The sequence below is a fragment of the Chrysemys picta genome, chromosome 2 (genome assembly GCF_011386835.1).
Source record: "Chrysemys picta bellii isolate R12L10 chromosome 2, ASM1138683v2, whole genome shotgun sequence".
NCBI classification, from domain to species: domain Eukaryota; kingdom Metazoa; phylum Chordata; order Testudines; family Emydidae; genus Chrysemys; species Chrysemys picta.
Window position 1 is genome coordinate 221,028,403 of NC_088792.1, and position 24,954 is coordinate 221,053,356.

Here is a 24,954-nt window from a genome sequence, read left to right on the forward strand (position 1 = left end):
GACTGGGAGCCAGGAGGTTGATAAGAATGTGTTGGCAGTGTCTAGGGGGCACATGGGAAAGAGTTTTGTGACAGCGGCTGCAGGGGAGGGCAGGCGCAGAGCTGCTCAGTTTGCAGAGCTAGTATCGCCTGGAACGTGTCTGCTTGGCGCTCCATAACGTTTAAGAGCCCGCTCCATGGCTTCATTCTGGTGTGCGCGTTCTCCTTTCAGTCCCTCTTCTCGCTGTCGCGCCTCTCCTTCAATTCCTGTTTCTCAACCACAGAGTGCATCATAACATCATGCAGAAAGTCCTCCTTAGTTGTTCTTTGCCGCTTTCTAATTCCGAGCAGCTGTTCACCCGCCGATAACAGAGGGAGGCTGGGCTCCCAAGGTCATCTCTGTAAAGTTTAAATACAACATTTTACAGAAGCAGTATTGTTTGCAACACAGAACATTGATTCAGTGATTTAAAACACAGCCAGTACGCACACACCTGTCACTAATCGGCTGACCCCAGGAAAGCACACATGAGCCACAAGAACCCCAAAATGGTGAGCAGCCACAGTGGCAGGGTAAATCACTCTTCCCGGACCCTGCTGTACACCGGGCATGTGGCTCTTGGAGAGAGTCAGCACTGTAAGGGGGGCCTGATAATCATTCCTGTCCCCACACTTTCCACAGAATGTGTTCGTATGGAAGATCTCACTGCTGAGGGGGAGTAGGGAATCAAGGGATGGTCTTCTCCAAAACTGCGGCTTCTGCCCTGACCCCTATGTGGCTCGCCTGTGTGCAGCAATGGTCCCCATCCCCTCCACAGTGGTGCAGGAAAGTTACTGTTAATGGAGCAAGAAACAGCAGTTCTGCCAAAGAACCTGCGGCCTCAGAATCCCCAGTATCTCCAGGAGAGTTTCCTGGAGATCTGAGGCAGATTCCTGTGACGTGAGGGAGTCAATCAACAGCCTGTTCCACCACTCAGACTAGGCATGTAGGGGGAGACAAGCCTGCTTTCTACAACCCTTCTACCCCCAACAACTTGCTTCAGCGATTGCCAAAATCAAATCCACTTACCAGGGGCCTCCTCTTCTGTTTGCACTTCACCAACATCTGACAGCTGTGACTAGCTAGCCTCCTCCAGGGCAGAAAAGAGCTCCTGGCTACATCTCTGACTTCCGAGTCATCCTCTGCCTCTAGGTCCCTCTCTCCACATCCTCGTCCAAGATTTCCTCCTCCTGGCTCGGTCCACTCTCGACTGGCACGCGAGCCACCGAAGTATCCACAGTGGTCTTCGCAGTGGAGATGGGGTCGCTGCCGAATATCGTGTCCGGGTCTTTGTAGAACCGACAGCTCGTGGGCGCAGTACCGGAGTATCAGTTTGCCTCCCATGCCTTGTGGTAGGTGTTCCTCAGCTCCTTCACTTTGACCCTGCACTGCAATGTGTCCTGATCATGGCCCCTTTCTGTCATGCATCGTGAAATCTGTCCGTAGGTATCATAATTCCTACAGCTGGAGCACAGCTGGGACTGGACAGCCTCCACTCCCCAAATGCTGATGAGGTCCAGCAGCTCAGCATTGCTCCACGCGGGGGATCGCCTGGTGCATGGCAAACAGGAAGGGGACTTTCAAAATTCCAAAGGAATGTACAGGATGGGGATGATGGTTGTCACCTGAAGGCAGAGCAGTAGAGTTCAAACCTATGACCTGAGAGGCGAGAACAGGCATTGTGGGACACCTCCCGGAGGCCAATCGCAGCACTGTAATTGACCAGGATGTCTACACTGGCACTGCGGCACTGTACCCCCGGCGCAGAAAGCTGTACATCTGAGTGGTGTTTTTTTTTACAGCACTGCAACTGTATAGTTTCTGTGCAATAAGTGGCTGGCAGTGTGCACACCTCGGCAGTTACAGCACAGTAAAGCAGCTTTACTGTGCACAAACTTGCCACTGTAGGCAGGGCCTTAGTGACAGCTCAGGGAGCTCCAGTGGTTTTTCTGCATTCAGACTTTAAGAAGTTAATATTGGACTATAATTGCAAGCACTTTCCTTTCATTATCAGCTGGCATTTCCACTTACAAGAAAGTCTGCTACTGAAAAGGACAACTGTGGCCCCACAGGAGCCAACTGTTAACTGAGAGGGGAATTTTTTTTTTATTTTTATTTTTTTTTTAAAAAGCATGTTCCTATTTTGGAAGTGACTTTAAAAATGTCTCTGTGGGTGTTTATTGCAGCTCCATGACACCTATATCAAAGGTGCTCCATTTTGCAAACAGATACATGCTTGAGGTTCTAATTACCAATCCTGCACATTCAATTTGGCACCTGATAATCAAGGTGGGTTCTTTTTTGTGCATCATCACCAGTCAGAAAGATTCTGAAGCTAAAATTCTGCTCTCAGCAGTTTTAAATTATACCCTCAGTAACACCTGTGCAGATAGGTATCTAGGTTTCCACAGGTGTAACTAATTACTCCTGTAATTAGAATTACTAAGCAACTCTGTTGAGGATTTATGCAACTAAATCAAATCCAGCTAATGCTTCTTAGCTGTGTTGGCTCTGAAGGGATAACAGGAGTGAAAACCATTTTTAAAATATGTAGTCACATAAGTAAGCAGATATGTCCCTAAGGGTGTACAGAAGGTACCATTTTTATGTAGTCACTTTACAAACTAGGCTTGCACTTTGAAGCATTACGGATGTTTCACATGTGAACAAAATACCACTAGCTCTGCCTTTACAGACACACCAACTCTCAGGAACGGATTGTGAGATTCATGATTTCTGAGTAAGGTTAAGCCTCACTCATGATCTCACCATAGAACTCTCAAATGTCAGGATTTTTGTTATCATCCGGGGCACAAATGTGTGTCCAGTCAACCAGGAATTACCTGGTAAATAGTAAACAAAGCAATGTGGTTTCTCCACCAGGCAGTTAATGGCAAAAGCACTTTGGAAGATTTTGGAATGAGAATTAACTTACACATCAGATAAACAAAGCTATCAAGCTAATAAGGGGGCGGGAGAGGCAGCATGGCTACACCCCAGCAGGGAATCATAGAATATCAGGGTTGGAAGGGACCTCAGGAGGTCATCTAGTCCAACCCCCCGCTCAAAGCAGGACCAATTCCCAACTAAATCATCCCAGCCAGGGCTTTGTCAAGCCTGACCTTAAAAACCTCTAAGAAAGGAGATTCCACCACCTCCCTAGGTAACCCATTCTGGTGCTTAAGAAACTTAATCTGAGATATAAAGAAGGAGGGGGTGCAACACTCAAACAAGTAATTGAATCAACGGGGGGGGGGGAGGGAGAAATCCTGTCATTTGAGAGTTCTCAAAGTGGGGCTTAATTTTACTTAGAAATCCTCTCAGCCGCCCCAGGTGTGGCCAGGGCTCCAACTGTCAGTCCCGTCTGGCTGCTCCCCTGCCAGCCTGGGAAGTGGGAGGGGAACCCTGCTGCAACTTGCCTTCCAGGCCTGGGGAGGGTGAAGAACCCTAAGGAGCAGAGGTAAGGCTGGGGACTGAAGTGAGGAGGGTGAGGGCTGATGGAGTGGGAGGCTGTATTGATGGTGACTTCCGAGCAGATGGGGTGAATGCTGGGAGGGTGAGCTGAGGGCAGTGGGGGTAGTGGAGCTGCACTGATAGGGTGGTGATGATGGAGGCTGGGGGACTGAACTGGGGGGGGGACTAAATTGAGGGGGTTTGATGGGGAGAGAAATGATGGGGAACTGGGGGACAGGATTAATTGTTGGGCAGGAGATTGGCAGATATGGGGGTGAGAGCTCCTGCAGCAGGGGCCAAAATCATGTTATCCAGTATGTGGGAGAGCGGGCAACACTAATTGTCACATGCCTAGGGATGGGCAGGGGGGGGGTTCAAAAAAAATCAAGAGACTGACCTAAAAAAATAAATAAATAACTTTTAAATGTCATGATTTTTGGGAATCCGACCCATGATTTTTCATCTCTTGAAGTCGGCAATAGTGCTTTATAACTTGCTCCAAACCCAAATACTTAAATTTGTAGCATATATTTAAAACTTCTTTGGCTCATTTTAACATGCACTGTTAAAATAAGAACTTTTGCTTGAGTTCTAGGTTATCATCTCTGTTGGTCAGAGTTACTCTTCCATCCCACAGATTGTCTGGTAGTACTTTAGGTAGGTTTAAAACTGCTTCATCTTGGCCTTCAATAAAATCTGCACCTATTGAAGACAGTATGAGATTTTAAGAAAACTTTGACTTTACATTTCAGGGTTTCTTAGCAAGCAAGGTAGAAGACATGACAAAATCCACTTAAGTTTCCAGATACTGCTAACACAAATAAGGTGAGACATCTTCTACTGGGGTCAGATGACTCAGGAATGGGACACTGAATTCTTCTGGATGAGGTCTATAGTTAGCAATAGCACAGCTGTGGTAGATTCAACAAGTAGGTTTGAGCTGTCCTTTTTATTGTTCCCTGAGCAATGGGAACACTCAGATCAGCTTTGATTAAAGGAGTCACAATTCAATGAATAGCAACTGCAGAAAAAACAAAATCAGCAGCCTGTATAATATGAACTACACACAGCACCACAGATTCGTGTGCTTTTGAAAGCAAAAAGTGCTTTGAGAATATGTTCATTTGCCTTTGGGCAACATGTTTCTCTCAGTAATGGAGGATGAACTTCCAATTGTTCACCAGTGGCTGTTTTGAAAGAGAAATGGGGGGAGGGGAGGGAAATCTGTGATGTTTCCAGTTGTTGGTTGTCCAGAGGCCAGTCTCATGAGTAATGGGTGAAGCATCTGAGTCTATGTTAATCAGAAATGAATACATTCAGTCTGCTGAACATGATATGCTATATTTTTGAAGGGGATTATGACAAGGCAGTTAGTGGGCTGGCTGTTTGTACTAGGAGGAAACTGCAAACTGAGAAATCCAATTATCCTAAAATAAAGGTTTCTATCAGCCAGGGCTCAGACTGAAAAAGAGGCATGAACTTCCTCACTGTATCCTTCTGTCAGCTGGGTCCATTGCCTTCAAAAGGAGTTGAGGGCTCTCAGAACCTCTCAAAGCAAATATCTTTCCAAGATCAGACTGCAAGCAAGACCATTAAAAACACCCATCTAGATTCTTCAAGCTTTCAGCAGTGACAAACAGTTCTCTTCCTGATGGATTTTTTATGTTCACCCTCTGGTAACACAGCTGCTTACTGGCAGTTACCCTTGACAGCCAATAGGGTTTCCTAAGGGGAATGCTGACAGCCTAATTGCCAGCACCTGCGGTGCCTTTGGTTGTCTGAGCCAGGATTTTAAGCCTTGTCTTGCCATATCCTTTGCAGGGTTCCTTCATTCTGTCATAGGGGTCCAATTACTTTTGTTGAAATGACATTACGTGCAGCAAAATACTAAATTATTCTGCAATGAGCATATCTAATAAGCAATCCAGGGGTTAAGGAGCAAGACATTTGCAAAATGTACAGCCTGAGTTTGTTTTAAGCATAGAGTTAAAAAATAAATATATAATAGGGTTACCATACGTCCTCTTTTTCCCGGACATGTCCGGCTTTTCGGCAGGCAAACCCCCGTCCGGGGGGAATTGCCAAAAAGCCGAACATGTCCGGGAAAATGGCGGCTCTGTTTAAGAGCCGGGCTGCCTGAACGCTACCGGCTTCGGGCAGCCCCGTGCCTCGAGACCCTGCGCCGCCAGAGCCCGGGAGGGGAAGTGCCCGGCTGGGGGCGCAGGGTCTGGAGGCAGGGGGCTGCCCAAAGCCGGTAGCGCTCGGGCAGCCCGGCTCTTAAACAGAGCCTAAGAGGAGCAGAGCCTCCAGCTGCGGGGGCTCTGCTCCTCTTCGGCTCTGTGTAACTTATACAGTGTAAGTTACGCAGAGCCGCCGGAGCCCCGGAGGGGAAGTGCCCGGCTGGGGGCACAGGGTCCGGAGGCATAGGGGCTGCCCAAAGCCCGAGCGCTACCGGCTTCACGGTTTGCTGGGCAGCCTCCAGACCCTGCGCCCCCGGCTGGGCGCTTCCCCTCCCGGGCTCCAGCTGCGCTGGGGAAGCGCCGGCTGGGGGCGCCGGGTCTGGGGGCTGCCCGGGAAACTGTGATGCTGGTAGCACTGGGGCAGCCCTTTCCCCCTGGCTGGGAGTGGGAGGGAGGAGGGGGCGGAGTTAGGGTGGGGAAGGGGCAGAGTTGGGGCGGGGCTAGGGGTGGGGAAATGGGCGGGGCCATGGCCCGTGGAGGGTCCTCTTTTTTTATTTATGAGATATGGTAACCCTAATATATAACAACAAGGCTTAAGTCTTTCCAAAACCATGGAGGACACATACTAAGAAAGGGAGGGGAGAATCATGTGCACAACTTCTGCTAATTTTCTTCTAAATATTAAAGGGCCTGGTTTTCAGAAGTACTGAGCACCCACAACTCTAGCTGAAGTCTCAGGAGTTTCAGATGCTCTGCAATACGAATAAGTCAGGCTCTGAATGATTTCTTTGAATACTATTTGACTTTTTTTGTTTGTTTTGTTCTCCATGCTGAATACTATATAGGAAGTAACAAAATGAATTCTGTACAAAATTTCAAAGAAACAAATTTGAATGCAAAAGATGACATGTCAGAATAGGAACAGTTTTATAAAGAGGTCTCAATTGTTCAAATTCTTAATAATTAATATGAGTTCATGAATAATAGTGAAAAAACTCAGCATTTTTATTTGTAAAAATATTCTCTATTGTCGGCTCTACCTGTTGATACAGCAATAGTTACATTCTGAATATTGTGTAGTTAAGAAGGCAGAATAAAACTTAGATCCATTTAGTGCCTGATCCAATTTGCACGGGCAATGAATAGTCTCCAACTGACTTTGATAGACACGCTTCAGGCCTTCAACATCCAACAGAAAATTTTAGAATGCAAGATGCCCAGGTTTATAAAGCACTCATTCAATTATGGACACTCAATTCACATCTAGTTAATTATCTACTAGTATACGGATACCTTACAGTTTATATATGATGTTTTACTTACACTTAGAGATAAGCAGTGCAACACTGATTTCTTTATTCAGAAATAAACAGGGAGACATTGACAGAAAGACACAGGTAGCTGATACATAAGTACATCTATTGAAACTGCCAGGTACTTCAAGTTGCATTCATTGTAACCATGATCGCATTACAGAGTTACCAAAAACCAAATGTAGAGTTTTTTTCCTGCTGGTGTTAAAGCAAACTGGAACTTTGACAACCCAGAGATTATCCAGATTCCTTGGCCTTTTCCACTGATTTTGTTTAACAGTGTTATTGGTTTGTTGTTGTGGGGGCAAAAAACCTAACTAGTTGGAGCAAAAAACAACTTGTTTCCAGACTGAGCTGGATAAATTTATAAAGGGGATGGTATGATGAGGTTGCCTACAATGACATATGGCTAAAGTGAAGATTGTCATGATTATTTTTAGTAAAAGTCACAAACAGATTGCAGTCAGTAAACAAAAATTCATGGCGGCCATAATCTTTGTCTTTTACTAAAAATAATGGGGGCAGGGGAGAAAGGAAGCTGATGGGAGGATTACTGAAGCTCAAGCCCTGGGGGAAGGGGAGAGAAGAGAGACCAAGCCCCATTGCATCGTGGGGAGTAGGCCCAGCACCTGGCGCAGTGGCAACTGAGCTCCGGGGTCCCTGCCACCCACGGCAGCTTGGAGATCTGGGGAGCCCCCATGTCCTGCAGTGCCTAGGGGCTCCAGGGTCCCACTACCACATGCGGCAGCTCGGAGATCCAGGGCCCCCCACGAGCTGACATTTTCAGCCCCGCCCCCCCCAAGGGATGAAGGGAAAAATGTCATGGAGGTCTCTGAAAATCATGAAATCTGTGACTTCCGGGACCTCTGTGGCATAATCTTATCTTTACATATGGCCCATCTACAACTGCTATTAGCAAATATCTCCAATGGCCAGAGATGGGACACAAGATGAGAAGACACTGAGTTACTACAGAAAATTCTTTCCCAGATGTCTGGCTGGTGGGTCTTGCCCACATGCTCAGCATCTAACTGACTGTCCATATTTGGAGTCAGGAAGGAATTTTGCCCCAAGTTAGATTGTCAGAGAGTCTGAAGGTGTTTTGCCTTCCTCTGCGGCATGGGGCACTGATCACTTGCTGGTTTGAACTAGAGTAAATAGTGGATTCTCTGTAACTTGAAGTCCTTAAATCAGTATTTGAGGACTTCTGCAACAGGTCCATGACCTCTGAATTAATGGAGTAGGTGGGTGAAGTTCTGTGACCTTCAATGTGCAGGAGGTCAGACTAGTTGATCATGATGGCTTCTTCTGCCCATAAAGTCTCTGAGTTTGTTTTCAGTTTGAACACTTCTTTGATATGTCTACTAATGCTGTGAACACGAGGAGCCAGAGACAGGAAATAAAACAGACATGCTTAAATGTGAGAGTCAAATCTGAAGGAAGGGATTTTCTATATGTAACACTTCTATAACTCAATAATTACTGAATGAATGAGAAACTCTTATTGTTAAGAACTGAGAGTTTTTAAAGTTTTAAAACATTAATTGCTGCTTTTACTGGGGTATATTTCACACAAACATATCTACAGAATTAGTTGCAAGCTTTCATTTGCTGAAGAATGATACAGTGGCAGTGGTATGCACAAAATAATAAAATACAGTATCTTTGAAAGGTCAAGTCCAACGTAGTATTTGACATTCTCGGGAGTCTATCAATATCCTCTCTGGAAGAAGGCACCCTCGTTACAAACTATTTTTATCCAACCCACTGAGTTTATTTTCTATATCCTTCCCGCTGTCAACCTCCAGAAACTACATACTGACTATATCTGCTGGCATTTTTCTGGAAGATTGAAATGATCAATCACATGGATTTTGAAAACATAATACTAGCTTGCATTCAGATAGCTCATCTCATTGCAACGGAACCCAAAACTCTTTACAAATGTGATGTAATGGAATATATACTCCACCACCACTGAAATGCAATCAATTCCAGAATAGAATGCACCAACTGTCTAAAATTCCACAACACTCTACCCAACAGTTTAGGACAGGAAGTAAAGAATACCTTATCCAGTTGAAACTGCATGCAAAATTTAAGGCAGCAGAATGAAAGTCAGTTGAGCTGCGTACATTTAAACAAAACAAAAAAGTTTGAAATTTGAGCCACATTCACATAATTTCAGGAACCTTTGTTTGAATCTAACCAATTTTGAGCAAACCTGGGACATGTGAAATACAGTGGTCAACAAAACAATGTGGGAATTAGGCAGTCAGATAAATTTTCTTTCTAAATTCATCTTGTGCCCTGACCCCACATTAGTGGATCCCAATGAAAGATCTGAGCCTTCTGTTTCCTTTTCCCCCTTCACCTGTAACTGGTCTTAATTTAGGCCCCAATCTTTAAATACAGTTTTCCAGCCTAGAGCTTTGTGCCCATCTAGATGGTCTCCATGTGGGAATCTTGGTATTATACCCTAAAAAACAACCTCAAAAATGAGATATTTTAGGGTTTCACTAATCCCACTTTGGGACTAATGCTCCAAATGAACCCTGCTCTTAATTTACATGAAAACCAACAGGATGGTTTAGGTTTTTAAAATATTTTCTTACTAATTTTTTGAGACTACAAATAGAAAAAACATGCCTGCAGTAAGGCAGTGAAGGAAAAGATAGTCCGCAGATACCAAATAGTCACATAAAGAGAATATATAAAGGTAAAGGCAAAGAACATGTAGTGTATGAAATGCTCAGTGGGAGCTAAGTATGAGCAGTGACTGCAAGTTTGGGCCCACTGTAATCATTTGGCCAAGTTATATGCATGCAACAGTTTGAACCTTTCTTCAGGAGTCAATTCTTCCAGATATTTCATCGCTTTTGGAGCAGAATTCCTAATTTGTCACCTTTCTAGGGTGACCAGACAGCAAGTGTGAAAAATCAGGACAGGAGGTGGGAGGGTAACAGGAGCCTTTACAAGAAAAAGACCCAAAAATCAGGACTGTCCCTATAAAATTGGGACATCTGGTCACCCTACATCTTTCAGACAGAAGTTGTGTTACACTGGAACTCCCACTTGTGGCCAGACCTAGCATTGCAGCTCTCTGCCTCCTTCTCTCCCCTGCCTCCTCTGGATCTTGAGCAGGGACTTCACAAACTCCTCATTTCCATAACACCCTTGTAGGGCTCATTTATTAAAATGAACATCAAGTTTTGCAAGTCCTAAAATAAAGTACTGAGAGTCCAAACCCGACATCTAATGGACTAGAAATCAAACAGAGGATCTTCTGCCACCACCACCCTCTGTGTCAGTCTTGAATTTCCATGCCAGGTCTTTTACTAAACACACACGAAAATCTAAATTCAACCCCCCTCACTGGGCCCCTTCTGAATGCTCTGTGCTCCTAACTCCCAGGCCTTGCAGTGTCCTTCCCTGCAATTTTAAATGCCTTCCAGGAGGCCTTTTTTCCCAGAAGCTTCCTTCTCCAGGGAGATTCTGGCAGCCTCTTCTAGGGACTTTTCTTCTTCCCATTCCCCTCTCCTTGCTGACAGCCTGGCCCTTTGGAGGGAACACCTATCTACATCTCAGCTGTGTCTGGTTAATGAACAGAGCTGACTGGCTGGCCCCAGTCAGCTCTTAAATGGGAAGACCACCCTGTTACAAGAGCCCAACGTTCTAGGAGGAGTGTCCCCATTGCTGTGTATAGAGCTACTATCATCCACTTGGTGGTATGTTATTTCTCTATATATCTAATCCCATACATTACTGATTTCCCCTCTTCTTCCATATCTTATTCCACCTTTACATCTCAACTTGTGTCCACTATCAACCTTAACTGCTTTCCTGCATTACTGATTTGCAAGTAATACCATTCCACCTGTAACCCTTCTGCTCATCTGAGTTGGCAGCAACAAGGGCCGGGTTCAGTATCTAGGGGTTCCATTTCAATAACAATGCAAACCCAGTGACCTGGGACAATTACATACCACCCCTAGGGCACCTCTAAGAAGCAATACTTCCCCTCTCGCAAGCATGGAGTCTGAGTGTAGCAAAATCCTTTTAATAAAGGAGGGAAACAATGCGGCATTATGTTGGGGAAACACCACAAACAAGATTCATAACACAAACCATGAGCAAAAGACCCACCCCCAAGTAAGTTTGGCAGTGTCCTTTTCCCCACAGGGTCTTAAGTTCAACACTCCAAAAGTCTCTGTCCCTGGTCAGTGCAGCCCCAGAGTTCAAAAGTTTATCTGCAGAGTTTTACCTCCCAGCCAGGGTGGAAATGTGGGGGAGGGGCGCAGGGGTGTTAAGGGGCACCTTACATGGTCCGAGGCTGACTGCCTCTGTGGGGCTCTGCTGCAGCCTTCACCATGAGCCGCTCCACCAGCCACTCCACTCCAGCCATCCCGTGAGCCGCTCCAGCTGTTCCGCGAACTGCTCTGCTCCACCAGCCGCTCCACTCCACCAGCCATCCCACGAGCCGCTCCAGCCATCCCACAAACATGCTCTACTCTGCCAGCCGCTCTGCGATATATCTTCAGCCCTCTCTCCCCCCAAAGCACTCAGCAATTTCAGCTCTTAGTAATTTTAGCTCTTTAGTGATTTCAGCTTGTAGTAGGAGTCTCTCAGTGCTGGTGCACCATTGGTCCAAAGTGAATTCAGCTCAGCAGCCTGTAACTAGACTCCTAATAGAATCAAAATTAGCTCGGATATAAGTGGGGAGACTATCAGGTACACATACCTGTCCCCAGCCTCTCTTAATTCACTGGGTTTTGGAACCCATGTCCCTTGTCTAGCAAGTGCCACTTAGTTGATGGCGAGTCCCTCTGTCATAAAACAGTTCCATTGTCCTTGATTCACATAATCAGGGTAACAACACTTAATTCTTCCTGCCCCAATAACAGAGAAACTGGGGATCCCACAGCTGCCAAAGTGACCATTTGGGCTGCTTTGGGCTCATGCTAGGCGGGGTGGGTGTGCCTATGCAAACAAGATCAGCCCCTGAAGTTCTTTTCCACAACTCGCCACAATCCACCACCAGATATCAGGTTAGAGCTCATCCTGACTCTGCTTACATCTTTCCCCCAGCCGAGAATTTGTCGTCCCGACAAATCACATTTCCTATTATACCAAGTCACTGGTCCCCTCCAAAGGGCCTCAGATTAGCACACAGGCTTGTGGAAGCTAAAGTGCGCTAATGTATTGGCTTCTCACTAGTCACCCCAGGTGCAGGATAAATTAACCGTTTTACTGGTCTTATTCTCAATAGACGAGACAGGGTAATCTCTGTTGCCATGGTAGGGGTGACATCCTCTTGAGCAACGGATGGAGAGGGACCCTTGGCTATTGGCATAGGCCCCTGCATTTCTAGTTCTAACAGTGGAGGGTCCAAGTTCCCCAGGACATCCACCACCAGATATCAGGGTAGAGCTTGTCCTGACTGCTTACACACCAAAACTCTGGGCTTCAGGTTACTTTCTCCAGCTATGTTCTCTTGTACTTTCCAGGCTAAATTTCAATTGATTTCCTGCTTTCCCAATTTAGAATAATGATTGTAATGTACATGCTTTATTGCCTCCCCGCCACCCACTACACACCCACACCCACCTCTTCCCAGATCATTAGAGATGTTAAAAGAGAGACTCTGTTTAACACCAGTCCCTGCAGAACTCAGGGGTCACTTCCCTTCCCCTCAGTACATTGACATTTAACTTCATTACCCTTTGTTTATGGTATTTCCACCAGTTCTCAGTCCATATGACAGGACTCAAATCCAAGTCAATTTAAATTAATTTTCTGAAGTAAGATTCCTGTGTACTTTGGCAACTACAATTTAAAGTTTTCCTACCGAGAACATTTCTTATACTCTGTCTTCAAAAGAGCCTTATGTGTAACCTACAACCATTTCTCTCTGCACAATACAAGAGCATCATGTACTTGATTCAGTAAGGTACTTAAGCATGTGTCTAACTTTAAGCATATGAGTAGTCACAGGCATTGAAACCAATGGGAATAATTACATGCTTGAAGTTTGGCATATATCTAAATTTCTTGTTGAACTGGGACTCAAATCCACTGCAAAAGAGCTACAGAGGATGGAGCAAGATTTGTCTCTGTATACTGAATAATGCAAACACAGAATCACAAATAAAAAAGTTATCTTCACCTTGCTGGTGTTTATGGTGTAAAATTATTTGTGCATATTCAGATGGAATGCCAGTTATTTTGGAAAATGTATGTGAATCCAAAAGTTTCCCAGACTTTAGAACAATGGGATTATTCATCTGAAAATCTGTACCAGAAGCATGTTATTCATTATAGCTTATTAGTCTTTCATGACCCTGTTACCTAGAAAGTTTCAGGGTACAGAAGCAACATCCTGTTTAGATTGGAAATTCATTGTGGTGAGGACTGTATTCCTATCTATATCACATTTAGCACATTGGGCATGACCTCAAATACAACCTCAGTGATAACAGTGTGATTTAAATAACCAATCACAAACACCATGAGAAAAGCAGCATGACAAGTTCATGCTCCCTATATGATGAAAAAGATTTGTCCAATCTACTTTCTAAATACCTACAAACAACAAAAATATATTTGCAGACAGCAGAATTGATTCACAAATAATTCACAAACGGAATAATATTTGCAACAAGAAATGTGACCAGCTCAACCCTAGACATACAGCATGTGAATAATAACGCTGAGTACTGTGCAGTCCACAGACAGAATGCCAGTAGCAAATCGCAGAGACTTACAGAGTGTTCAGCTGCTTCAATTTCTTAAACGTGTCTTCTGGGATTTCTCGTATTCTGTTAAACCGCAAATCCCTGGAAAAGAAAGAATTGGAAATTTAAAATTAATCATTCTGACTTCCTTCCCGTCACTGCTAAGTGTTGGGGGGGGGTTCCTTTTAATATGTGAAGCTAATGCATCTCTACACCCTTCTCTTACGCATGTGACAGATCACAGAATTCCAGTAAATGGAGAACAAAGGGAGAAGCAATGGCAATTGACAGTAATTCCATGCCCACACACAAGTCATTTCAAATCACTGCCTCCGTACCAGCTTTCTACTCTTCATCGGGTGAACACCCTGCCCCTCTACAGGAACTTAAATGGATGGGCAGAGCTACTGCCATGGTACCATTTGCAAACAAAGTCCCTTTAATATTACACTCTTCAGAAACAATTCAGCTGAACCTGGGCAATCCTTACCAGGAGAAAGTAAGAACAACACGACTCAGCCTCACCATATGCCTATTGGTTCAGGCCACCGGCTGTTTGACATAACAAATAAATTCATCATAGCGTCTGTGACAGTTTCATAGAGATTACAAAAGAAAGCATGGAATACTTATACTGTATGTATACTGGTAACTACGGTTCAAACTACTGGACACACACCTGCAAAATAAAGAACTAGCTCACTTAAAACAGGAAGCTGCATGTATCTGTTGACAAACTCTACTAAATTTCCTTTAGAGAGATCACCATTCATTATGGTTTCCCATAAACTCAGTTCAGCAGAAGACTCATGATTCCATACTAGTTATTATTAGGCTAAAATTACTAGAAAACCTGCTGAAACAGCCGCTTCTGGTTAAAAGAAATGTCTGTGGTTTAGAATAAGCTCCAAGGTGTCTCATTTTAACTCTAATTTAGTTTGAAGGAAAACATTTTGGGTTAATTTGTAAAGGACATTACTGGTTTACAATAAAAATACAAGGTTCAAATGCCAAAGTGATTAAAGGGAATTGCAAATGGATGGATGAATTTAATGTACCTAGGTTCTAAAATGTTTCCTTTATACTGCTCCCCAAAAAGTCATACCTGTACTTTTTCCTTAACACTAATCACCTCACATATTTACTTCTTCCTACTCTGAAGAGATGAGCTTGATGGATGAACAGCGTAGACCTAGAGGATTAGTGTAGAAGAGCGGACTTACCCCTGCGGCACCTCCTGCTGGTCCTTCAGGGAATTAGCTCAATTTCCAGCCTGGAGCACCCTCTGCAGGCCAGTGATCCACCTTGTCACTGGTCCCGTGTCCCTCCCAGGACCCCGCTGTCCCTTTAACTGGGGCTCCCCCTCCCAGGGGAACCCCCACCCTCTATGCCCAACTTGCCTCAGTATCAGGCTACTGCCAGTCTTCATCTAGCCCCACGCCCAGGGGCAGACTGCAATATCAGCCTACTCATCACTGGCAAGGGTGGGTTTGGAGCTGCTGCTTCGGCCTATCCCTGGGTTGCCCTCTGCAACCCCCAGTACCCCTGGGCCTTCTACTAGGCCACAGCCTGGGGCTTTCCAGGCCAGAGCTCCTCAGCTTTTCCCCAGCCCTGCTCCACCCAGGTACACTATATCTCAGCTCCCTGCAGCCAGGCCCTTCTCTCTCTCTCTCTGAGTGCAGAGAGAGACTGTTGACCTTTTGGCTGCCCTGGCCTTTATATGGCCAGCTGAGTCTGTTTGGGGCGTGGCCCCAGCTGCAGCCACTTCCCCCAATCAGCTCAGCCTAAAAGCTGCTTTCTCCAGCCACAGCCCCCTCCCAAGGCTGTTTTTAACCCCTCTGGACCGGAGCGGGGTGACCACCCAGCTACAATTAGAAAAAAGGCTCTGACTGAGCATGAAAACAGAAATTGAATAGCTCCATAAGGGAATTCTCCCCTCGTAAGAGAGATTATGTCTGGGTCTCTCATTTTCTTAGTGTTCATTCTTTATATTGTTTTTTATAGGGGCGAGCTCTTTACTTGGCTGCTACGTACGGGTTGTTAAATCTCAAGAGAGCCTACTCAGCCAACTCCTAAACATGACCCAGTTCTCAATGACTGGGCAGATGCTGCAAATTTTTCTGGATAAAAGTGAAAAAGTCCTATATATTTTAATAGTCATTTTAGCCATCTTAATATTTTCATGAGTACTCCCATTTACTGTCCATGGACACACTACTTTTTAAGGTTGGGAGTATGCAAAAAAGTAACAAAATATGCAATTAATTATATGACATTTCATTTCAACTTGTGATAAGAAATCTAGGTGTATTTTGAGGCTAGGTGTAAGAGGAGGCTTCCTTTGTGAGTAATTCCAGTTATCAATCCAAACCTTCAGCTTGTCTTTTCTCTGCTTATTGTATTTAATGAAACTCAGAATGCCAAGATCATCTTATCAAACAATTAAAAAAATGGCCTTTGATGCACATAAACATTTTGTTAAATGCTACAAGACTGCTTTCTCTTTTTGTCGTACAATACAATGGTTCAATAAACACCTACAGCATGGAAATATAGACAAGCCAACCTTCTGGTTCCCAGACAATGCACTGTCTTCTCCATGCTCCAACAACTCTTACCAAAACAATCACTAGTAACAGTGAGAAGCAATTGGGACTGTTGCTATTTTAGTGACACATTGCACCTAAATCATACACTAGAAAAACAAAGTTAACTCCCCTTGATGGATTAAATGTATATTTGTACATAAGGAATCATGGGCAAAACTTTCCCCTCTGATGCTTTCACTGTGCCTCTCAGTGAAGAAGGCCACTAAATCATGCCTCTTTTATTCCCTTACTCCAAGGAGTATCATTATGACAGTAGACTTAACTTTGAATATTTTGGCTTGTGTTAGTTTGTGCCATAACCTGAGCGCATTTAAAATCTAGCTTTTTGCAGACAGTATGCTTATTCTATTAGAAACTCAAGTACTTCCCTAAGTCTGTAGCTTATACTGTTTTGAATTGCCTTGCATTTATTCCTACACTATACTGTCTGTCAGGGAATGTTAATAATTTAGCTAACACCATCTAAATTGTGCATGTTCATTTTACTTTTTCCTCACATCCACCAATGCCTCCGACTTTCCTCTCTAGGATATAGTACATCCTGGAAGAGAATTCCAACTCATTTATCAAAAGGCAAAGAAAAGTGATACTCATTTCCCTTCTATTTTTTCCTCATCTACAAAAATGCAGTCATTTGAAAGATCATCCCATTATCCAACTGCTACTGGAATAGCTAACATCTACAGACTTGTGCCAGATCTGGTTGGTCTTAATAAGTTGGCAGAGTGAGCTCCCTTCTGTAAATGAGACACTAGCTTACACTGTTTCTAAACATTTGTAGTTAGCATTTTTGTATTTGTCAGTTTGTGAAGCTCATGCAAATATCCTTTTTGCGTAAGTGAAATGTTTAGATGATTGCTTCATGTTTATTTGCCACAGGAGAATATATGGTAGTTGGAAAGCCCATAAAAATGTACATATAATTATAACATTCTAAAGCTGTGCCTTGTTACATTCGCTCTAGTTTTCATTGCAAAATGCATTACTAATCTAAAAAGGAAAACTAAACCTTTCATGGATACAAGATTCTAGATGAAAAATACTTCAGCCTAAAGTTTTCTACTTTCTTTAGCCTGCAATGGCCAGCCATTTCCAGGATATGTCACTGCAGAGTATTCATCCTTTCAAATACATGACATTTTATGAAGTCAGTCAAATAAAAGACTGCTTATTCCACAAATGTGCACTCTTTTCTCTCACAAAGGACACCCTTGCCTCTCATCCCTCAGCCTCTAGCTAAGGAGGACTAATGGATAATTTTTTTCAAGATGTCCGCTTCACCCCTTAGGCTGGCCACCAAGGTTGCTATTTCTTCTTCGCACTATCTCTCAAGCAAAGCAGAATGCACAGCCTCCTCCCTGCCAGCTGGGAGAGGAGATGAGATTTTAGTAAGGAATCTCCATATTCATTTCATATGAAATCATTCTTTTGCCATGATCCATGGAGAAACACATCAGTTTTGCATATGTGGAAGTGGTGTCTTGTACAAATTTAGAAGTACTTAATCTGAAACATGTTTGGTAAAATATATATCTCTGATGCAAAGGATGGCTTCATTTTCCATTCCCAATGAAGTCCTCAATTTGTCAGATTCAGGAGACAAAAATGATTTCAGAAATCTGTATCGTTTATACAATGATCGTTTTTACTTAGAAGTTAGTATGAGACATAAGATCGCTTTGCACTTCTCACCCTCAGAGCATTCTCCATTTTATCCCTCTATCTGCTCCTTACATCAAAATATCATGTAAAACCTGTCTGTCATTTTAGCCATAGGAGGGCTATATGCTAGTCCAGGGGTAGGCAACCTTTCAGAAGTGGTGTGCCGAATCTTCATTTATTCACTTTAATTTAAGGTTTCGCGTGCCGGTAATACGTGTTAACGTTTTTTAGAAGTTTCAGAGTAGCAGCCGTGTTAGTCTGTATCCGCAAAAAGAAGAACAGGAGGACTTGTGGCACCTTAGAGACTAACAAATTTATTAGAGCATAAGCTTTCGTGGACTACAGCCCACTTCTTCGGATGAGAAGTGGGCTGTAGTCCACGAAAGCTTATGCTCTAATAAATTTGTTAGTCTCTAAGGTGCCACAAGTCCTCCTGTTCTTCGTTTTTTAGAAGGTCTCTCTCTATAAATCTGGGGGCTGTGTGGAGGTGCAGGGCAGAAGGCTGGATGTTGGGGGGACCTGAGGTCAGGGCAGAAGGCTGGGTGGGTGTTGGGGGTGACTCGAGGTCAGGGCAGAGGGCTGGGGAGGCGTGGGGGTGCAGGGCAGAAGGCTGGGGTGCTCGGCTTGTGGGGGTGCTCCCAGCCCCCTACCATGAGCCGCTCATGGCAAGGGGCTGGGAGGGATATGCCCTGTTCCACCCCCTTCCCCAAGGCCCGTTCCTACCTCTCTCTGCCTCCTCTACGGAGCAGCGAGCATGCTGCCGCTCAGCTTTGCTCTGCTCCCCCTCCCCCTCACAAGGGCCATAGCAGGCAGGGAGGAGGAGGGGCCGGAATGCACCATGCTGGGGGAAGAAGCAGGGGAGAAGGGAAGCTTGGCTGCCGCAGGACCAAGCTTCTGCCTCCTGCCCCCATAGGGGAGAGCGGTGGGCGGGGGGGCTGAGTGGGGCAGGGGGCCGGGACTTCCCACCCCCACCGCTCTCCCCTGCGGGGGCAGGAGGCAGAAGCTTGGTCCTGCGGCAGCCAAGCTTCCCTCCTCCCCCGCTTCTTCCCCCAATGTGGTGCTTTCCGGCCCCTCCGCCCCTCCTCCTCCTCCTCTCACCGGGCAGGCAGCATGCCACTCAAAATCGGCACGCATGCCGTAGGTTGCCGACCCTGTGCTAGTCAGTCAAATAAAGAATTGTTTATGCAAAAAATCTGAGCCTCCCTCCCTCAGACAAGCCAGCTGCCTCTGAGAAAGGGCAGGGATGCAAGTTTGTAGAAATTTTGTTGATTCCCAGAACCTGCCCCCCCAAATTCCGCCCACCACCTGCTCAGCAGGAAGACAGAAGCCGCCGAATTGCTGCTGCGGGGAGATGAACATAGAAGCTGTCACTGACTTGCCGCCGCTGCGGAAACATGCGTGCCGCCCTAACGGCACACGGACTGTCCCCGCCGTCCGCGGCGGTAATTTGGCGCGCTGCTTGGGGCGGCAAAAACACAGGGAATGCCGCCCCTTGCAGATTGCTGCCCCAAGCACCTGCTTGGAATGCTGGTCTGGAGTTGGCCCTGTCTGGGAGGGAGTTTGGGTGGGGGGAGGAGGTCTGGGGTGCAGGCCCTGGGCTGGGGCAGAGGTTTGGGGTGCAGGAGGGGTGCAGGCTTTGGGAGGGAGTTTGGGTGCAGAAGGGGTGAGAGGTTGGGCTCTGGGAGGGAGTTTGGGTGGGGGAGGGAATCTGGGGGTGCAGGCTCTGGGATGGAGTTTGTGGGTGGGAGGGGGTGTGGAGGGAGGGTTGCAGGGGTGAGGGCTGTGGGGTGGGGCTAGGGATGAGGGGTTCATGATGCAGGAGGGGGCTCAGGGCTGGGGCAGAGGGTTTGGGTGTGGGGGATGAGGTTTCTGTCTGGGGCTGGGGATGAGGGGCTTGGGTGTGGGAGGGGCTCAGGGCTAGGGCTGGTGGAGGGTCCTGTCAGAAAAGGGAAGGGTCCAAGGCAGAAGGGCAGGGAAAGGGCAGCCTGCTCTGCCACTTGTGGATGGGGGGGGCATTAGGACCCTGCGGCGGCAGTTGATGCCAGGAGACAGCAGAATGGAATCAGCGGGGAGCTGGAGGGGAGAGGTGGGGACACTCTGGGACACAGGGGAGGTGCGCGGGGGCAACAAGTGGGGGCCGGGGAAGGTGCGGGGGGGGGGGGCGACAGGCGGGGCCGCTGGAGAATCCCAGCCCCAAACATTGGTGGAGCCGGGAGCCGAGCCCCAAGCCCTGAATATTGCTGGAGCCCAGGCACCATGGGCCCATACAACTCGCCGCTCCTGGCTGTCAGAGGAGTGTGAGGAACCCTTAGTAAAAACTGAGTGCTGTCTCTCTGAAATATTCCCAGGCCTTCCTAATAGAAGGAAGTTGGGAGCAAAACTAGCACCAAAATTCAGATCCTCCCCATGCCAACTCAGACCATCAGCATTATGCTTTGTTTCTTTCAGTGTTTGGTTCAAACCTTATCCTTTCGCTATTGTAATGATTTCCTAGTCTCCGAGACTTCAGAGTCATCAGCTCTACCATAAACCATGATTTCATGGGTTTGCCTGGGGTGCAGGTGAGGCAGTGTGATCCAATGAATGTAGCACTGGACTGGAAATCAGGAGACTGAGCTCTCTGCAGCTCTGACATTGACTCAATGTTACCTTGGTTATATCACAACCTCTCTGTGCTTCAGTTCTCTCATATGCTGAGTGGAGATAATAATACTTCACATCACATTGTAAAGTACATTGAGATTTACAGATCTAAATTGCTAAGTGTTATCATCAAGTCCACTGTCAGAGTTCAATAATATAAAGCAAGAATGGTGTCAAGCTGCCTGAAGTGACTCAAGGGCATGATTACCAACCTCAAAGCTGACTATTAGGAAGCAGGACACAAACCCCAAATTGGTTGAGAGTTCTACACCCAGATTTCACCAACCAGTTATCAATTGTAAACTCCTCAGGCACTGTAACAGCCTTAACATGGAGTCACAGACAGTCCACTTGGGTACTCCAATCTGTCTAGCCACTCAGGTGAGCATGCCTTTTGTGACAGATGGTCACACCAAAAATCACAGCAATAGTCACGTTAGGACCAGTCACATACCCTAGTCAATTGCATCTTAGATCTCAGACAAAAGACTATGTTTGTAGCCAATCCTCTAATAAATTATCTGGTGATTTATTAAATAGGAAAAGGAAATTAGTTATTGACAAGGTTAAAGCAAGGTAAATGTATATATATATATATATATATATATATACACACACACACACACACACACACAAATGAGTTACAATCATAAATTTAAAAAAATCAATAGAAGCTTCTGTAATAAGCAAGCCTTATATGTCTGTTAGGGCTAACCCAGGCTGAGCAGCTGGGGACCCCTTGCTTATGCCTAGAAACCTTGCCCCCAGAGCCTAAGCAGCATATAGATAATCAGTTCCTTCCACTTGGGGTTTTTATCTCCCACCTGCCATGTACTCTGAACTGCAAACTCAGCTGATGGGAGGAATTCACTTGCATGATTCATCTTGAGAGGGGGTGGGGGAAGCAGGACAACTGAGTTTTTTGTCCTTGGTGTTGTCCCGCAATAATCTGTCTAGTGTTGATGGACCTTTCCCTTTGTGCAGGCAGGGCCGGCTCTGGCATTTTTGCCGCCCCAAGTCGGAGCGACAAAGCGCGCGTGCACGCACACATACAAAAACCCGCGGGGCGGCGGGAGCGGCAAAGCAGGGGGAAAAAAACAAAAAAACACAGCAGCAAAGCAAAGCCAAAAAAAAAAACCTGCGGGGCAGCTGGAGCCAGGGTGCAGGGGGACTCCCAATGCTGCAGACGTGCAGCGGAGTGCACGCCCGGTCTAGCGGGGGGAGGAGGAGGGAATGGGGGGGGGAGGAGAGAAGGAGGGCGGCCAGGGCTTCAGCGGGGCGCTCGCCACGCGGCCCCTCCCTCCGCGCCGCCTGCTGGGAGGGCTCTACGCCGCTCCGGTCTGCTGGGAGAGAAGGAGGCAGGCTGCCCTGCCGGGCTTGCTGTAGGGCGCTCAGGGTGACCGGAGCAGCAAACCAAAAAGAAAAAGGAAAAAAAAAAAGGGCGGCCAGAATGCCGCCCCTTGAAATCTGCCACCCCAAGCACCAGCTTGCTAGGCTGGTGCCTGGAGCCGGCTCTGTGTGCAGGACATAACACTTTCTGTTGCAGATTAGCACTTTACACTAAGTTGATGTTTCTCTCTTGTCTGGTGATTTACATAGTCACAGAGGCTTACAATACAACCGCTCAAATATTATCTTACAATAAGTTACATATATATTATAGGTGAGATTAACACATTCAGCAACTCACAAGCATTCAATAAAATCTAAACCCTAAACACATTGTTATAATTCTAAAACCTATTTTGACAATGTTAACATACAGGAGAGCCACAATGATTCCAGTTGTGCTTTGAGCAGTTTTCAATTGAGGCACGGGGACCTTGACATGAGCTGGCACCTGGTCTGCCGGCACTGCAGATGAAACTAAGGAACTTCTACTCCAAGGGTTTGATTCTGCTCCTATACAAGTTCAATGGGGGGAGGAGGGTGACATGCATTGACTTTAAGGATGCAGGATCAAGCAACAGAACACCAGGGTTCTATAACTTAGGATTTGCTGACAAAAGTATAGAAAAAACTGAAAGCTGAAAGTATTTCAGTGTTCATTCTCCAACCCCAATCACGTGGCAAAATCTGAAAAAATCAGAATCTTTTCACAAAAGTTACTTGCCATTTTTCAACAAAATGTTAATGATTTAAAGAGCAGCAAAAGTGCATTTAGCAGGAAATAAATTAATCTCTTTAAGTAACTACTATGTTCTATAAGACAGCAATTCCCAAACCATGGACTGTGAGCTTCTTACCGTCTACAGAACACTTAATAGTGGACCACAAACTGTTTGGTCATATAGTGCTGGCTTCTCCTTGCTTCCAGTTCTAAATCCCATTAAACTAAATACAGTATGTATTAAATACTTTCTTACTATTATAACAAAAATACACAAAAAATTCAGAGAATTTATCCTCTCAACAATACCATTAGAGTACTGTTATCTCAATTTTAAAGATGAGGAACTGAGGCACAGAGAGACTATGTGATATGCCCAAGATCCAAAAGGAAGTCTGTGAGCACAGCAGAAACTTCAACCCCAGTTACCACAGTCTCAGCCTGTCATCCTAGAGATTGGATCACCAAAATAAAGACTTAAACAAGTACACAAGAAGGTTATGCTTCAGAACATAAAGAAATTTAATACATTCTGTGTTTCTAGTCACACAATATGAAAGAACAAATATTTTATGTGTACATTGTAGTTCCAATTCAGCACACAGCCCAAAATATTACTTACCGCTGTGCCACAGGTACCACAACAAGGCCATGGAAAACTTGAATTTTTTTTTTTTTTTTTTTTGCAGAGTTCTAAAGGGATTTAGGACTGGCTTAATCTATGGTCTATGCTTAGAAGACTGCTTTGAGGATTTTAGTGTTAAAAACAAGCAACGCTTCTAACCCATGTCAATAGTTCTCATGTTATTCAATTTCTCTACTTCTGTCTGAGGTAGATAAAAAGAAGAGAGAAACTTGATCATGCGAGGAAGAATAATGAAGCTGTCAGTTAAGTTGGTAGCCTTTCAACATCTGGGCATTGTAACCTTGCTGCTCTGCTCATGGTAGTCATCATATATGATTAGTGATTGGGTGTTAGAAAATTATGTGTGTCAAAAGCAATTAGCATGAGTTAGCGGTCTATTCACCACTACCATTTGTTACTCTAAATGCTGCAGAATGACTTGCATAGGACTACTCAAAAATTAATCTAGGGCCTTATGGCAACAGCTTTTGTGAAACCTTTGTTCTTTTCATAACGTCACTTCTCTGCAATTATGTTTCATGATTCAACTATCACATCTGTCCCCTATAGCTCTACAGAGAGATGATATATGATAGGCCTAACATCATTCAGCCTCAGGGACCCTTTTGATTATGGTTTTGATCTTGCATATATTACATACCAATGCAACATGGATAAATATTAAAAATATATTTTGACAGACATCAAATTGCTCACTGGAAGACATGACTGGTGAAGTGTGCAATATACAAGAAATACTGTCAGGAAAGATTTAGACTACCACCTGATTTATGTCTTTGATGGCTCCATCTCCACCAGGGAGAAAGAATGAAGCACTAAAATGAAAACCTTTCTTCTGCAAGGACCACCCACTTTTTTATTACTGAAAAAGTTCAGTGGTTAAGTCTGAATAAGTCTGGATGCTTATCCAAATTTACCTTCATTTTTAAGATTTCTCTATCTCTGCCCCCACTCCAATTCAACTACGTTTTCTCCTTTCCACTTCTTCTTCCTCTGGATTCAAAACTCCAGATCTCACAAATTCCCCAAACGTTCTCCTGCCTCATAACTCCCTCTTTACAAATCCCAAGTGACCAACTACCTCCTTTTGACCCAGATCCCAACTCCCCAACTGGACTCCTAATGGAGATGATTATGGGGGAGTTTCAAGTCTGGTGCTATTTCTATTGGATTCTGGCTGGCTGCCATATTCGGATCTTACACTCTCTGGGGATTTCCCCATCACACATTCTCCCAAAAGCATCATTTCACACCTTTAACCCCAAGAAAGCTCCAACATTTGCAAGATTTGGGGACATCAGTTGGCCCAATAGATATTAGACCAGATGAGATGGATTTCAGCAGAGTTTGAAGGTTAAGGAGAAGGACTAGGAAAGGGGTATTTTATCTGAGTTAACCCAAACTTTTAAAGGGGACTGGGAATTTGCAAATTTGGCAACATTTTGTTTTACATTTTGCAGGACCCCATTACTCCTGGCTCTGCCATTGGCTTGCTGTGTGGTCTTGAGAAAGTTAGTGATATGCTGGAGAGGGCTCCTGACACCAAAGTGAAGGGAGGAGTGGGAAATTCTTCATTCCCCTGAAGG

The 24,954-nt window shown here is 45.2% G+C and overlaps 1 protein-coding gene and 1 long non-coding RNA gene across 2 annotated transcripts in view; one reads left to right on the forward strand and one right to left on the reverse strand.

Moving 5' to 3' along the window:
- The window catches only part of PXDNL (peroxidasin like), a 306,963-nt gene that overhangs the window by 174,501 nt on the left and 107,508 nt on the right, over window positions 1–24,954 (reverse strand). The window contains exon 2 of the mRNA XM_005279926.4: window positions 13,729–13,800. Within this exon, the coding sequence (XP_005279983.2) occupies window positions 13,729–13,800 (72 nt within the window). The remainder of the gene's footprint in view (window positions 1–13,728; window positions 13,801–24,954) is intronic.
- LOC135981712 (uncharacterized) lies at window positions 3,042–4,297 on the forward strand. Its single transcript, XR_010598862.1, has 3 exons — window positions 3,042–3,478; window positions 4,067–4,128; window positions 4,224–4,297. It is a non-coding gene; the product is annotated as an uncharacterized LOC135981712 (long non-coding RNA).